The sequence below is a fragment of the Hypanus sabinus genome, chromosome 10 (assembly GCF_030144855.1).
Source record: "Hypanus sabinus isolate sHypSab1 chromosome 10, sHypSab1.hap1, whole genome shotgun sequence".
Lineage (NCBI taxonomy): Eukaryota > Metazoa > Chordata > Chondrichthyes > Myliobatiformes > Dasyatidae > Hypanus > Hypanus sabinus.
In genome coordinates, this window is record NC_082715.1 from 77,825,129 (window position 1) to 77,842,886 (window position 17,758).

At 46.0% G+C, this 17,758-nt stretch overlaps 1 protein-coding gene across 1 annotated transcript in view; it reads left to right on the top strand.

The window, feature by feature from the left end:
- nid1a (nidogen 1a) overlaps positions 1 to 17,758 on the top strand; it is a 149,308-nt gene that overhangs the window by 97,275 nt on the left and 34,275 nt on the right. Inside the window, exon 14 of the mRNA XM_059982156.1 lies at positions 8,649 to 8,821. Coding sequence (XP_059838139.1) covers positions 8,649 to 8,821 — 173 coding nt within the window. The remainder of the gene's footprint in view (positions 1 to 8,648; positions 8,822 to 17,758) is intronic.

A 17,758-nucleotide genomic window follows, 5' to 3' on the forward strand; every position in this document is an offset into this window, starting at 1 on the left:
AAACATAGTAAGTGTACTGTACATAGTAAATTTTTATTTGTGAGGAGGCTTCCTTGTTTTCTGCTGCTTTGCTTTGTTCTTGTACTTCACACGTTCAGTGCTGAGCATCTCTCCCACTGGGTACTTCCTCCAATCGGCTGCCGCCTAAGTAAATCTGTTCCCTTCACCTTGACCACTCCTGGTCATTAAAGTTCCAACGTCCTCCTGACAGTCCCTGATGAATTGGAGATTTCTTCGTAGAGGAGACTTAAGATTCAAAACTGTTTTATGTCCTCTTCAGTACCCAGTGTAAAGGAGAACAAGATAATTGTTACTCCAGATCCGATGCAACGCAAGAAACATACAACACAATGGAACGATGCACAATAAATCCATTCCTGTGCAAAAGTGTTGGGCTCATATATACTGGCTAGGGTACGTAGGGCACTGCACTGCCGTAATTTTATGTCCTGCCACTGCAAAAAAAAAGAACAAATTTCATGTCATATGTGAGTGATATGAACCTGATTCTGATATGGATCTATTGTCGACAGAGAGTGAGAAGGGGCAGGGAGAGGGGAATTGATGTTGGGAAAAGGGGAAATGAGAGAGGAAGGCATGGGAATCGTTAGAGAGACATCCTGTAATGATCAGTAAACCAGTTGTTTGGAATCAAATGACTTTGCCTGGTGTCTCAGGGCTGAGTGTGTCTGTCACCTCAAAACCCACTACTCTCTGGTACTCCTTCTCTGTCACCTGTCCCACGCCCCTCCTGCGGAGTGCCACCCTCATCGTTCCAAACATCCTTTGCTAAGGATTTACAAACTCAGTCTCCATTCCACATTGACAGATAGAGTCATGCGCAGAGCTCTTAGGCACCCTAGCTATATATACTGTATGTGCCAAAGACTCTTGCACATGTAAGATAGCTTATATACATAGATTGTATGTCCGTAAAGTGACACAAGGCAGAAGAGTGTCTGACAGGAAATGATAAAGTAGTGGTGGTTGGAGATGTGGAGGGGTGGGTTAGTGGGTGGAGGTGTTGATCAATCTTACTGCTTGGGGAAAGTAACTGTTTTTGAGTCTGCTGGTCCTGGTGTGGATGCTACATAGCCTCTTCCCTGACGGGAGTGGGACAAAGTGCCTGAGCAGGGTTGGCGGGATCCTTCATGTAGTTACCGGCTCCTTTCTAGCACCTTTCCATAGATACATCCTTGATGGCAGGTAGGCTGGTGCTGGTGATGCATTGGGCAGCTTTGACTCCCCATTGTAGAGGCTTCCTGTCCACCACACTGCGGCTTCCATATCATTCAATGATGCAGCTCATTAGGATGCTCTCTAGTCTGCATGTGTAGAATGATATGAGTGTTGATGTGCAAAGTCCAGCTCCCTTCAGCCTCCTCAGAAACTAGAGGTGTTGATGTGCCTTCCTGATTGTGTAGAATGTGCTCTGGGACTGTGAGATGCTTCCACTGCTGTGCCGCCAATGTAAAAAGGAGAGTGAGTGGTGCAAGTTCTCCTGAAGTCGATAGCAATCTCCTTTGTCCACTTGTTCCGTTTTTTCAATGTTCTCCTTACAGAGGAGGTTGGCCAGGATGCTGCTTGGGTCAGAGAACATGTCTCATGAGGATAGAACATGGAACATTACAGCATAGTACAGGGTGTGTACACGCGGTAGCATAGCGATTAGTGTCATGTTAATATAGCGCTAGCGACGTGGTGTCAATTCCCCTGCTGTCTAAGGAGTTTGTATGTTCTCCCTGTGATTGTGGGTTTCCTCCCACGGTCCAAATCCATATTGTTCAGTAGGTTAATTGGTCACATGGGTGTAATTGGGCGGTGCAGGCTCAATGGGCTGGGAAGGCCTGTTACTGAGCTGTATTGCTAAATAAATAAAATCAAATAAAAATAAATGCCTTCGTCCCATAAGGTGCCAACCTTTGAACCTACTCTAAAATTAATCTATAGGTTTCCTAAATGTCCCAATGTATTTGCCTCTACAACAACCCCTGGCAGCGAGTTCCTCACGCTCACCATTCTCTGTGTTTAAAAGATATCCCCCAATTACCTTAAAATTATGCCCTCTCATATTAGCCTCTTTTTAGATCAGTCGAGCGAGTCAGGCTTTTCTCTTCAGAGCGAAGGGGGATGAGAGGAGACTTGATAGAGCTGTACAGGATGATACAAGAGGCATAGATTGAGTGGACAGCCAGAGACTTTTGCCCTGGGTGGAAATGGCTAATACAGGGCAGCATATCTTTAAAGTAACTGGAGAGGATGTCAGAGGTAGTTTTTTTTTTCATAACACAAAGTGATAAGTGCATATAATGTGCTGTGAGGAGTGGTGGTAGAGGCAGATTAGATTTAAGAAACTCTTAGGCACCCAGATGATAGAAATATGGAAGGGTTAGATTGACCCTGGAGTAGGTTATCACAACACTGTGGGCAGAAAGGCCTGTACTGTTCTGTGTTCATTATATTTACAACTTTTATCTTCACCCTTCCTACAGTGAAAAAATTATTTCAACGATTTCTTATTGCACCACTTTTGCAGTTAATGTTTCAGATCACTTTATTTAATAAAACCTTTTCCTCACACCTTTGGCAGTTCTTTAGCTGAAAACATTGAAGCTCTGTCCCTGACCCTCGAACCACCTGCTAATAGAAACGGCTCCTCTTTAGTAACTCCAGTCACAGGACTAGGCCCTTTGGCCAGATGCCTGCACTCCCCACGATATTGATGTGGAATTATCCCATATGCAGTCACATCTCTTTGACCCATCTACACAAACACAAGAGATTCTGCAGATGCTGGAAATTCAGAGCAACGCACACCAAATGCTGGAGGAACTCAGCAGGTCGGTCAGCGTCTGTGGAGCGGAATAAGCAGTCGAGGTTTTGGGCTGAGACCCTTTAGCATTCCTGGTGCAGGGTCTCAGTCCGAAATAGTGGCTGCTTATTCCTTTCCACAGATGCTGCCTGCCCAACCTGCTGCGTTCCTCCAGCATTTTGTGTGTGGTGCTTCAGCCTGTCATCTCTGTGCTGAATGATTATTCTGCTTGTTCCCATAGCCCTGCACACCCCTCCCATTCAAACCTTGCAGTCGAACACACAACGTTAGCAGCGAAACCAATGCATTCGAAGACAGAGAGGGCTTCTCACAGGTTGGGGAGAAGAGTTTTTAAAAAAGGAGCACTTCGCAGGGCTCGGTGCATTAGAACAGTGGGTATGACTGCGAGGCCGGTGTTCTGTTCTGGGTGTCAGATGTGGGATGTCCGGGAGACTTCCAGCCTCCCTGATGGCCACATCTGCACCAGGTGCATCGAGCTGCAGCTTCTTAGAGACCGAGTTAGGGAACTGCAGATGCAGCACAATGACCTTGGGCTTGTTAGGGAGAGTGAGGAGGTAATAGACAGGAGCTGCAGGCAGGTAGTCACACTGGGGCCACAGGAAACAGGTGAGTGGGTGACCGTCAGGAGAGGGAAGGCAGGGTGTCAGGCAGTGGAGAGCACCCCTGTGGCTGTCCCCCTCAACAGTAAGTACATTTTGATTGCTATTGGTGGGGGGACCTACCTGGGGGAAGCAACAGTGGTCTTGTCTCTGGCACTGAGTCTTGCCCGGTGGCTCAGAAGGGTTGGAAATAGAAGAAGATGGCCAGTTATAGGGGACTCTGTAGTTAGGGGGACAGGTAGGTGATTCTGTGGACATGATAAAGAAACAGGGATGATAGTTTACCTCCCAAGTGCCAGGATTTGTGATGTTCCTGAGCACCTCCATCAATATCCTGAAATGGGAGGCTGAGCAGCTAGAGGTCGTGGTACATATTGGTACCATTGACATAGATAGAAAAAGGGTGGACACTCTGAAAGCAGAATACAGGGAGTTAGGAAGGAAGCTGAGAAGGATGACCTCAAAGGTAGTAATCTCGGGATTACTGCCTTTGCCACACGACAGTGAGTATAGGAATTGAATGAGGTGGAGGATAATTGAGTGGTTGAAGGATTGGAGCAGGGACAGGGATTCAGATTTCTGGATCATTGGGACGACTTCTGGGGCAGGTGTGACCTGTACAAAAAGGACGGGTTGCACTTGAATCTGAGGAGGACCAATATCCTGGCAGGGTGGTTTGCTAAGGCGATTGGGGAGAGTTTAAACTAGATTTACAGGGGGCTGGGAACCAAAGTGAAGTGGCAGAGGATGGGGAGGTTGGAGCACAAGTAGAGACAGCTTGTAGGGAGATTGTGAGGAAGGGTGGTCAGATGATAGAGCAAAGAGGCGCTCAGACCGATGATTTGAGATGTATCTCTTTTAACGCAAGGAGTATCATAAACAAGGCGGATTAACTTAGCTCAAAGGGTTTAGATGGAGTGGAGTTTGTTAGGTGTGTTTAGGAAGGTTTCTTGAAGCAGTATGTAGGTAGGCCAACTAGAGGAGAGGCTGTACTTGATCTGGTATTGGGAAATGAACCTGGTCAGGTGTCAGATCTCTCGGTGGGAGAGCGTTTTACGGATAGTGATCACAACTCTATCTCCTTCACCATAGTGCTGGAGAGGGATTGGAGCAGACAATTTGGGAAAACTCGTAATTGGGGTAGGGGGAAATATGCTATTAGGGAGGAACTTGGGAGCATCAATTGGAAGCAGATGTTCTCAGGGAAGTGCAAGGCAGAAATGTGGCAAACGTTCAGGGAACATTTGAATGGAATTCTGCATTGAGGCAGAGAAAGGATGGTAGAGTTAAAGAACCATTGTGTACAAAGTATGTAGAAAATTTAGTTAAGAAAAGAAAATCTTACAAAAGGTTCAAGAAATTAGATAGTGTTAGAGCTCTAGAAAATTACAAGATTGCTAGGAAGGAGCTTAAGAATGGAATTAGGAGAGCCTGAAGAGGCCATGAGAAGGCCTTGGTGAGAAGGATTAAGGAAAACCCCAAGGTATTCTACAAGTATGTGAAGAGCAAGAGGATAGGACCAATTAGGTGCAATAGTGGAAACGTGTGCATGGAGTCGGAGGAGGTAGTGGAGGTACTTAATGAATACTTTGCTTCAGTATTCACCAGGGAAAAAGACCTTAGCAATTGTGGGGATGACTTACTGCGGATTGAAATGCTTGAGCATATAGGAATTAAGAAAGAGGATGTGCTGGAGCTTTTGAAAAGCATTAAGTAAGATAAGTCACCGGGACTGGATGAGATGTACCCCAGGCTACTGTAAGAAGCGAGGGAGGAGATTGCAGAGCCTCTGGCAATAATTGCTGCAACAGGGACGGGAGAAGTACCGGAGGATGGGAGGGTTACAAATGTTGTTCCCTTGTTCAAGAAAGGGAGTAGATATAACTTAGGAAATTATAGACCAGTGAGTCTGACTTCAGTAGTGGGCAAGTTGATGGCAAAGATCCTGAGAGGCAAGAGAGACATGATCTGATTAGGGACAGTCAGCATGGCTTTAACAAGGCAGGTCATGCCTTGTGAACCTGATTGAATTCTTTGAGGATGTAATAAAACACATTGATGAAGATAGAACAGTGGATGTAGTGTATATGGATTTCAGTAAGGCATTTGATAAGGTTCCCTGTGCAAGGCTCCTTCAGAAAGTAAGGATGCATGGGATCCAAGGAGACCTTGCTTTGTGGATCCAGAATTGGCTTCTCCACAGAAGGTAAAGGGTGGTTGTAGATGGTTTATGTTCTGCATGGAGGTCGGTGACCAGTGGTGTTCTGCAGGGATCTGTTCTGGGGCCCCTCCTCTTTGGGATTTATTATAAATGACCTGGATGAGGAAGTAGAAGGGTGGGTTAGTAAGTTTGCTGATGACACAAGGTTGGGGGTGTTGTGGATAGTGTGGAGGGCTGTCAGAGGTTACAGCAGGACATCAATAGGATGCAAAACTGGGCTGAGGAGTGGCAGATGAAGTTCAACCTAGATAAGTATGAAGTGATTCATTTTGATAGGTCAATTCGAAGACAGAATATAAATGGAAAATCTCTTGGCAGTGTGGAGGATCAGCGAGATCATGGGGTCTGTGTTGATAGGACACTTAAAGCTGTTGTGCAGGTTGACAGTTGTTACGTACCCGTGGGTATCTTGTACTTGTCACGTGACGGTGGTGTTGAACTTATACTGGACTTAAGGTAGTGGTCTTGTGATGGTGGAGTAATGTCACTTTCCTGCCGGTAGAGGTCATGTGACAGGTTTTTTTTTACAGGGTATAAAGGAGGACCCCTCCCTGTGAGGTGGGGCAGTTCATGGCTGGATTTGCCATTCTGACTCCATGCCACAGCGCAGTTTGGTTGAAAGGTGGAGTTTTATTTAATGCCTAAAGTTTAAAAGGTCATGGCAGCAGTTTCTTTATAATACTGCCAGTTAAAAATCGGTGGAGAGTGAAGATTGGAGTTCGGGAGTTAAAAGATCGAGGAAATTCGATTTCGACAGTGAAACAGGTTTGACCTTGTTTGATCCTCATTCGGAAGGAATTCGTTGGCTGTCCCCGTGGTAACCCCTGTGAATAATAGCAGAAAGGGTTGGGTACAGTTTTGTAAAGGAAAGGTCAGTGCCTTTAAGCCGTTTCATTTTCATCTTCGTAAATTCTCCGGGAAAAGTATAGTTCGACTGGGAACTGCAGCAACACAACGTGAAAGAGAATTTAAATCGTCTAAAAAGTCTCTCCTTTAATGGACTGTAAGCATTTTGAACTTTTGCAGTACTACTTTGAAGAACTGTTTTTGCAACATCGCTTTAAGGACTGTTTAAGCTGCCGCACAGCAGCTGATTTCTGGTTACGTTAGTTGTTTGTTTACTTTTGGGGGTTTGTTTTTCAGTGTTTAATAAATGTTTTATTTGTTATAAAAAAAACCCTGCCTCACTTATATGTTTATTGTTGCTGAATCCGTAACATAGTGTTGTTAAGAAGTCATATGGTGTGTTGACATTCATCAGCCATGGGATCGAGTTCAAAAGACAAGAGGTAATGTTGCAGCTATATAGGACCTTGGTCAGACCGCACTTGGAGTACTGTGTTCAGTTCTGGTCACCTCACTACAGGAAGGATGTGGATACAGAGGAGAGTGCAGAGATTTACAAGGATGTTGCCTGAATTGGGGAGCATGCCTTATGAGAATAGGTTGAGTGAACTTGGCCTTTTCTCCTTGGAGTGACAGGATGAGGGGTGACCTGATAGAGGTGTATAAGATGATGAGAGGCATTGATCACGTGGACAGTCAGAGGCTTTTTCCCAGGACTGAAATGGCTAATATGAGCGGGCATAGTTTTAAGGTGCTTGGAAATAGGTACCGAGGGGATGGATGTCGGGTAAGTTTTTCACACAGAGAGTGGTGGGTGCGTGGAATGCACTGGCGGTGGTGGTGGAAGCGGATACAATGGAGTCTTTTAAGAGCCTCTTGATAGGTACATGGAGCTTGGGAAAATAGAGAGCTATGCACCAGGGAAATTCTAGGCAGAATCTAGAGTAGGTTACAAGGTCAGCACAACATTGTGGGCCAAAGGGCCTGTAATGTGCTGTAAATTTCTGTGTTCTATGTACCATTTCTGCAGGCAGCCCATCTGCCTGCCTGTGGTCAGTATCCCTCTATCACCTGCCTTTTATTATGTCTGTCTAAATAGTTCTTAAATATTGCTATAATTCCAGCCACATACTACCCTCTGTGTAAGACAAAAAGTTGATTCACAGATTTCCTTAAACTTTTTCCCTCAACCTCTGCACTTAAGCATTTGATGCTTACAGGATGAGGAAAAAACTGATCTTCTATCTTGCATGTACTTTCCATACTTTTATACACTTCAATCACGTTGCTCTGATGCATAAGCAAAATTTTGTCTAACCTCTCCTTACTTCTCCGTTCCGGATAGCATCCTGGTGAACCTCTTCTTCACCCTTGACGAAGCTTCCACATCCTTCCTGTAATGGGGCAACCAGAAGTACACTTAATTTTCCAGGTGTGGCCTAACCAATGTTTTATGCATCAATTTTTATCAAATTGCTTTTCAGCTTTCTTTGTTGCAAGGACAACATTCCCATCTTTTTCAGCCCAGCACAACTTTCTTGCTGGAACGCTGGAAACATTCCCGTAATTTTTTCTGCACCCTCTCAAGGACCTTTTGCATCCTGCAGAGCAGTGACCAAGTAATGTTCACCCTATCAATCAGGCTCATATCTTTGAAGACCATTCTTGCATTGCCCTCTGCCTCTCTAACGAAATGTGATACAGCTCTTTTCTAGTAGCTATAATCTTTAATTTTGCTACCATCCATAGATATTTCTTTGGAACTTCACCAGCTTTTCAATATTCATTTGGTTGTATATTGACTGTGCTTTCTTTGACTGCAATACCTGTGAGAAAATGGTGACATCAATGTACTTGGATAACAGAATTACTTAAAATTTTGAACTTTGTAAAGTTAGCAATTCTTTTCTGCAAGAAATGAATCTCATTGTCTTGTTTTAATTTTTAATGGCTTTCATTGTTACTTTTAATTATTTTTGAGCCTGTGTCCTAGATTCCTTTAATTCATTGGCTGTGTTTTCCCAAGAAAATGCTGAACTGAAGGAGTTAAGTTCTTGTGGTGAATTACAGTGAATGTGTTTGTGTAAGCTTGGTGTGATATAGTGCTATCCAAACATGATCATCTGGTTTCCTTCCACTGTTCTGACAGGTCTCAGCACAGTCACTCCTCCTGTTACAGTTGGGCCCACAGCTCGACCAGATGTCATCCCGCTGCCCCCAGGCACACATCTACTCTTCGCACAAAATGGGAAGATAGATCATATCCCGATAGACGGCTTCAGCCTGAAGCAAAGCGAAGCGAGGACTTTACTCCACATCCCTGTAAGCTTTGCTGAACAAACATTGCTTCATCAAGAGTTCAGTTTTTGGTTTGGTATTGTTACAGCCATTGTTGCTCAGGTCTTGTGCGTGTAACCTCTGCTGGGATACCCGTAGAGCAGGTATTAAGTGAGAGCCATGTTGTCAGAAGTTCTGTCTTTCAGAGGAAAACCTGTAATTGAGGCCCGTTGAAGGTGAATCAAAATCATCTCAAGAATGAATGGAATTAACTCTTCCATTTATAAAAAACATTAATTGAGAAGATCAAAGATATTAACAACTTGCTTTATTTGTCAGACATACATTGAAACATACAGTGAAATGTGTTGTTTGTGTAAATGACCAACACAGTCTGAAGGTGTGTTGGGGGCAGCCCACGAGTATAACCACACTTCTGGCACCAATATTGCATGCCCAGAACCCATTAACCCATAAAGCGTAAGGCATAGGAGCAGAATTAAGCCATTGAATCATGGTTGATTTTTTTATATCCCTCTTAACACCATCGTCCTGGCTCCTCCCCATAACCTCTGATGCCCTGACTAATCCCTAACACATACGTCTTTGAAATGTCATTAAGTAGTCACTTAAGTGTACTAATGTTACCAGGCAGGTTCAATTACAAATTCGGACAGACATAGGGATGGGTAAGGTTCAGAGAGAAATGGGCCAGATGTAGGCAAGTAGTCTAACTCAGGCTGGGATGGGTATGTTGAGCTGAGAGCCCTGGTTCCATGCTAGATAGCTCTATAACTCTAGACTGCATAAACCTAGATGTGCAACAGCGTAGTAACTGCCAAGCCACCCAGTTATTTCTGCTCTTGTTATCTATCTGTCCACCAGCTAAGAAAAATCTCTTGGGGCATTACTGACGTGGGATATTTTGTGTCAATTGGCTGTGATACAATAGTGGGTAAACATCAAGAAAGGTGACAAATTATTCTGTCTTCTTCCCCCTTCCTTTCCGGTCCCGATGAAGGTTCTCAGCCTGAAATGTCAACTGTTCATTTCCCTCCATGGATGCTGCCTGACCTGCTGAGTTCCTCCAGTATTGTGTGTGTGTTTGTGTGTTTTCTAACCTACTTAATCTTTCCCTATAACTCAAAAAGAAATTAACTGCTAATTTTATTTTTTTTGCGTGATGCTCCTGTGGCCCCATGGGTAATTGATACCATTGCATTATCAGTGCAGGTTTCCCCCGCTATTCGAAGGTAGAGCGTTCCTGTGAAATAGTTCGTAAGCCGGAATGTCGTAAAGTAAAGAAGCAATTACCATTTATTTATACGGGAAAAATTTGTGAGCATTGGCAGACCCAAAAAATAACCTGCCAAATCATGCCAAATAACACATAAAACCTAAAATAACAGTAACATATAGTAAAAGCAGAATGATCTGATAAATACACAGCCTATATAATGTAGGAATACCTTTTTACAATCATTGCAGCACTGTCCACCAGCAGCGAAAATCTCACACAAGCGCTCCCGGCGAAAACACACGGGGCAAACGCTCCCGGCGAAAACACACGGGGCAACTGCTCCCGGTGGAAACACACGGGGCAACTGCTCCCGGCGGAAACACACGGGGCAACTGCTCCCGGCGGAAACACACGGGGCAAACGCTCCCGGTGGAAACACACGGGGCAACTGCTCCCGGCAGAAACACACGGGGCAAGTGCTCCCGGTGGAAACACACAGGGCAACTGCTCCCGGCAGAAACACACGGGGCAACTGCTCCCGGCAGAAACACACGGGGCAAACGCTCCCGGCGAAAACACACGGGGCAAGTGCTCCCGGCGGAAACACACGGGGCAACTGCTCCCGGCGAAAACACACGGGGCAAACGCTCCCGGCGAAAACACACGGGGCAAGTGCTCCCGGCGGAAACACACGGGGCAACTGCTCCCGGCAGAAACACACGGGGCAACTGCTCCCGGCAGAAACACACGGGGCAAACGCTCCCGGCGAAAACACACGGGGCAAGTGCTCCCGGCGGAAACACACGGGGCAACTGCTCCCGGCGAAAACACACGGGGCAACTGCTCCCGGTGGAAACACACGGGGCAACTGCTCCCGGCGAAAACACACGGGGCAACTGCTCCCGGCGAAAACACACGGGGCAACTGCTCCCGGCAGAAACACACGGGGCAACTGCTCCCGGTGGAAACACACGGGGCAACTGCTCCCGGCAGAAACACACGGGGCAAGTGCTCCCGGCGGAAACACACGGGGCAAGTGCTCCCGGCAGAAACACACGGGGCAAACGCTCCCGGCGGAAACACACGGGGCAACTGCTCCCGGCGGAAACACACGGGGCAAGTGCTCCCGGCAGAAACACACGGGGCAACTGCTCCCGGCAGAAACACACGGGGCAACTGCTCCCGGCAGAAACACACGGGGCAACTGCTCCCGGTGGAAACACACGGGGCAAACGCTCCCTGCAGAAACACACGGGGCAACTGCTCCCGGCGGAAACACACGGGGCAAACGCTCCCGGCAGAAACACACGGGGCAACTGCTCCCGGCAGAAACACACGGGGCAAACGCTCCCGGCGAAAACACACGGGGCAAGTGCTCCCGGCGGAAACACACGGGGCAACTGCTCCCGGCGGAAACACACGGGGCAAACGCTCCCGGCAGAAACACACGGGGCAAGTGCTCCCGGCGGAAACACACGGGGCAACTGCTCCCGGCAGAAACACACGGGGCAAACGCTCCCGGCAGAAACACACGGGGCAAACTCTCCCGGCAGAAACACACGGGGCAACTGCTCCCGGCGGAAACACACGGGGCAACTGCTCCCGGTGGAAACACACGGGGCAAACGCTCCCGGCAGAAACACACGGGGCAAACGCTCCCGGTGGAAACACACGGGGCAAACGCTCCCAGTGGAAACACACGGGGCAAACGCTCCCGGCAGAAACACACGGGGCAAACGCTCCCAGCGGAAACACACGGGGCAACTGCTCCCGGCAGAAACACACGGGGCAAACGCTCCCGGCAGAAACACACGGGGCAAACGCTCCCGGCAGAAACACACGGGGCAACTGCTCCCGGCAGAAACACACGGGGCAAACGCTCCCGGCGGAAACACACGGGGCAAGTGCTCCCGGCAGAAACACTCTTTCCAGTAACCTTTAAGCTATGAAGCTACCAAGTAACACATAAAAATACACAGCCTGTATAACGTAGAAATAATGTATGTACAGTGTAGTTTCACTTACTGGAATCGGGAAGACAGTGAGCACACTGATGATGGTGTTAGGCTGAGTCATCAGAGGTTGGGGTGGTGGGACACTGGGGTCTGTTCATCTGTTTCCATCAGGGCAGGCAGGTCACCTTCTTCTATGTCTGCCTGCCTCGATGTCAAAGGTCAGGGTTCGTCGTCTGATGTGGAAGGTTTGAAAAATGACGGTGTGCTTGACTGCTTAGCCTCGCACATTTTTCTATCATACAGTTCTTTGTAAGCATTCAAACCATCCTGCAAATATGCCCTAAACCTACATCACTTTTAAAATTAAAGTCATACATTTCTGCAATCATTGCAGCATTGTCAATTGCAGTGAAAATCTCACGCAGTTGCTTCACGTTCAGTTCCTTCACTTTTGGGCCGTTCGCTACTGCGTTCGGCTGCAATTGTTATTCTTTCCTCTTCATCTGTCAGTTCTTGGTCAGGGGATGCCAAAACCTCTTCAACAACATCTTTGTCAACTTCCACAAACCCTGAGCCAGACTCACTATATCCTTACTTCATTCACCACGATCGAAATACTTAATTATGTCTAGTTTTACGCTAAGTGTAACACCCTTACACGCTCTTTTAGGCTTTTCCGATACCTTAGAACTCATCCTGCTAATGGGTGCACAAAATAAATTGACATAAAGCACAGATGCTCAGGGGCACGTGTTTAAGCAATGGCAGCTAGAATGCAGTTCTAGGGGAGGAGCATGGCTGCTCGGCGTGCACTGCCTTTTTTCCTAACAGTGAAAACACCTTCTGTTAGCGAAAACAGGTAACTAATGTAGGTCTTTTGTAACAGCGAAGTGTCGTAGAGTGAATGTTCGAAAAGCGGGGGACACCTGTACATGAAAAATACTCTGGAAAATCAGAGTAATTTATCAAGACCTGAAACTTAGAAGTTTCATACTTATACTAGTTCGTAGCTGACTATTTCCTCTATTGATTCCTGAGGAGGATGGCAAACAAATTAAGTTGATCAGCTGAAAATTGGTTTTATTAGACCATAAGACGATAAGTCTGCTCTCCCATTTGATCTTAGCTGTTTTCTTTTCCTTCTCAACCCCATTCTTCTGCCTTGTCCCTATAAACCATTGATGTTCTTACTAATCACAAATCTATTAATCTCTGTTTGAAATTTACCCAAAGACTTGGCCTCCACGACTTTAGATGGCAATGAATTCCACAGATTCACTATCCAGTGAAAGAGAAATTCCTTCTCATCTCTGTTCTAAAAGGACGCCCTTCTATTCTGAGACTGTGCCCTCTGGTCCTACACTCCCCTGCTCTATTACCCTAGACTTACCTAATACCCTTCCTGCTCACACTCTTCCCCTCCCCATTTTACTCTTTCAAGTAGAGGAGGCTTAATCTCTACACGTACTATGCAGAGTTTCTCCAGATGCTGAAACTCCAGAGTAACACACATACAAAATGCTGGAGGAACTCAGCAGATCATTCAGCATCTATGGAGTTGATGTTTTGGGCTGAGACCCTTCACTGGGAATGGAAAGGAAGGGGGGGGAGGAGCCAGAAAGAATCTCTGCTTTATAACTGCACCTCCTTGCAGTGCCTCCGAGGAAAACAGTGGAAGCTGCTGTCACAAGTAGCCAATACCAACACCAACCTTTAACTCAGGTGAAAAGTTACAAGGTTCATAACCCTTGAGGGCTTCCCCAGCACATCCTTACTTTCTGTTCGTCATTAACACAAATGAAGCATTTCACTTTATGCTCTAAAAATAAAAATGGGATCCGGCCTGCCAATATTCAGTAATGTGTGGGCCCTTAAACAAGTACCCACTGAAGCTCCACTGACTGGAGATTTGCACTCCTAACCAGAGTACAATGTTGGAGACCTGAACCTGGCCTCAGTTCACCAATGAGTTAATCTCGAATATTGTCAGGTAATAAATTCCATCTTTGCACAGAGCAAGAGCTTGTAAAAGTCGGCTGCTTTCATTGGGATTGATGCTGATAGCAAATAGACTGTCACTAACTGTCTGAACTAGGTGTAACTTCATCATGTCCAGACAGTCTTACAGGAGGTTATCTGTCTCCAAACATAGATTGTAGAGCCTTCTGGTGGCTTTGCAGGAAGGGAAATGCAGCTTGCAGAAGGAACTTGCTGGCTGCAAAACCCTCACTGATGGGGCAAGTTAAGGTCAGCAGCTGTTGAGAATGTCGTATTTAATATCCTTTCCAACCCCTCAGCCCCCCCACTCCCACCCCTGATTTCCCACCATTCAGCTATAACGATCACAGGAAATCAACTCTCAGTCTGCACATTGTTCAATGCAAAAACAAATCAAGAGAAATGACCAGGAACTGTGGTTCTTTTTGCACTTGGTTTCTGTTAGCTGGAAGAACAAGGCAGTATGATGTCTGAGTGATGCAACAGAGAGACCTTGGATTTTGTTACACAAACATTAAAAGATGAGATGAATAGATAGAGTAGAAAGCCAAAGGCTTTTTCTTAGGATGGAAATGACTACTGGAGTCATAGAACATTACAGCACAGAGACAGGCCCTTTGGCCCACCTAGTCCATGCCTAACTTTTAATCTGCCTGGTCCTACTGACCTACACTGGACTATAGCCCTCAATATACTTCCCATCCATGTACTTACCCAAATTTCTCTTAACTGTTGAAGTAGAACCCACACCCACCATTTTGTTTCAAACTCTCACCACATTCTGAGTAAATAAGGGGGCATAATATTAAGCTAATTGGAGGAGAGTATAGAGAGGGAATGTCAGAGGCAGCATTTTTACACAGAATGGTGCGTGTGTGGAATGCCCTACGTGGGGACGGTAGACGATACATTAGGGACATTTAAAAAACTCTTAGATAGGCACATGGATGTCAGACAAATGCAGGGCCATGTAGAAGGGAAAGGTTAAGTTAATCTTAGAGTAGATTAAAAAGTTGGCACACAGCGTGGACCAGTGCCCATAATATTCTATGTTCCATGTAAGATTTGCAAACTGATTCCTTTCTAAATTAAAGCATAAGTTATAGATGAGAGGATATTTTGATCAAGCTTTAGACCATAAAACCATAAGACATAGGAGCAGAAATAGGCCATTCAGTCCACCTGTTCCGCCATTTGATCATGGCTGTCTTATTTTCCCTCTCAACCCATTCTCCTGCCTTATCCCCATAACCTTTCACACCATTACTAATTATGTCCCCTTAAAACGCTACTTTAAATATACCCAATGTCTTGGCCTCCACAGCCATCTGAAGCAATGAATTCCACAGATTCACCACCCTCCTCATCTCTTTTCTAAAGGGACAACCTTGTATTCTGAGGCTGCACCCTCTAGTCCTAGACTTCTCCACCATAGGAAGCATCCTCTACACGTCGACTCTATATTGGCCTTTCAATATTTGGTAGATTTCAATGAAATCTCCCCCATTAAGATGGCATCAGTGAACCATGGTGACGTTCTTCGGGCTACATACAGTACTTCTAAATATACCTCTTTTAAATTCCTCTCAGTCTGGAGCATGTAATTTCCCTTTATGTATTTTAAATGGATTAATGAACTACAGATTTCACGATCTTCTGAAGGACTCGATGTACAGCATCTTTAAGGAGATGAAGGTTCATCACCATGGCCAGAAATGAGGCGGGGTGGGGGGGTGGGGGAGTCTCAAGCCAAGCTATTACACTCTGGAATGAGACCCCTTTACACAGCATCTCGTTAGCAAAATGTGTAGTTGCTGGAGGACCCGAGGGCAAGATGGCTGTATCAGAGGGAAATCAGATATTGTTGTGTTCTACGTTTGACCGAGACATGGCTTACTTCCAGCAGACCAGATATGGCCATCAGACCCAAACACTTCTCAGTTCACAGAATGAACCAAAGTGCTGATTCGGAAAAGGCAAAAGGTGGAGGTGTGCATTTCATGATAAACTCTTGGAGGTGCTTCTTCGTGGCTGAAGGGCAAAGCTCCAGAGATTTGCACAACAAAGAGGAGCAGCCACAGGATTGCTTTGTGCTGGTGGACTGGGCCATGTTCAAGGACTCATTTGTAGATCTGAATGAATTCACCATGGTTGATAAGGACTTGATAAAAACAGTTGTAGATGAATGTATGTCCACAAAAGCATTCAGAGACTTCACCAACCAGAATCCCTGGATGAATCATGAGATCCAAAAACTACTGAGGACCAGGTCAGTGGCATTCAAGCCACTGACCAAAAAAGTTACAAGCTGTCCAGGTATGATTTCCAGAAAGCCATTTCATGGACAAAATGGCAATTCCAGGTGAAACTTGAATCAGTGAAAGATGCTGAACAGCTGTAGCTGGACTTGAATGCATCACCTCTTATTAAATAGTATCAGGCAATATAGGTGACAACAGGGCTTCGCTTCCAGATGAGCTCAGTGCCTTCTGTGCTCACTTTGACCATCAAACACAGAGGAACCGTCACAAACTCCTGCGGCCCCTGATGAACCTGTGATTTCCATCTCTGGCTGAAGTGGAAGCTGCCTTCAGGAGGTGAACTCATGAAAAGCATACGACCAAGATAGAGTACCTGGCCAAGAACTCACCCGTGCTAATTAACTGGCACAAGTGTTCACCAAGATCTTTAGCGGTGTGTGGTACTTACCTGCATCAAGCGTGCTTTAACTATACCGGTGCCTGAAGAGGAAGTGGTAACCTGCCTTAATGACTGTTGTCCAGCGGCACTTACATCCACACTGATGAAGTGTTTTGAGAGGTTGGTGATGAAACGAATAAACTTCTGCCTGAGTAGTGACTTGGATCTACTTTAGTTTGCCTGCTGGTGGAACTGATGCACAGCAGATGCCATTTCTTTGGCTCTTCACTCAACTCTGGAGCATCTGGAGAGCAAAGGTACATCAGGATGATTTTTAACAACTGCAGCTTAGTATTAAATACCATCATCCTCTCAAAACTAATCAATGAGCTTCAAGAGCTTGACCTCAATTCCTCCTTATGCAATTGGATCCTCAATTTCCTCAGTTCGGATTGGCAACATCTCCCCCACAACCTGCATAGCACAGGTGCACCACGAGCTGTGTGCTGTACTCGCTTTACAGTAATGACTGTGAGGCTAAGCACATTCATAGTCAAGTTTGCCGATGGCACCACTGTCGTAGGCCAAATCAAAGGTGGTACCGAATCAGGACCTAGGAGAGAGATTGAAAATCTGGCTGAGTGGAGCCACACCAACAACCTCTCATTCAATGTCAGCAAGACCAAGGAGCTGATTATTGATCAGGAGGAGCAAATCAGAGGTCCTCGCTGAAAGATCAGAGGTGGAGAGGGGCAGCAACTTTAAATTCCTTAGTATTATCATTTTGGAAGTCCTGTCCTGGGTCCAATATGCATGTGTCATTATGAAGAAATTTTGGCATTGCCTCCACTTCCTTAGGAGTTTGTGCAGATTTGGCACGGGGGCCCCCCCCCCCACGGTTGCATGCTCAGTCCACTGCTGTTCACTCTGCTGACCCATGACTGTACTGCAACACACAGCTCGAACCATATCATCAAGTTCTCTGATGACACAACCGTGGTGTGTCTCATCAGCAAGATTGATGAGTCAGCTTACAGAGAGGAGATGCAGCGGCTAACGGACGGCAGAGCCAACAACCTGTCTCTGAATGTGAACAAAACAAAAAAGATGGTTGTTGACTTCAGGAGGGCACGGAGTGACCACTCTCCG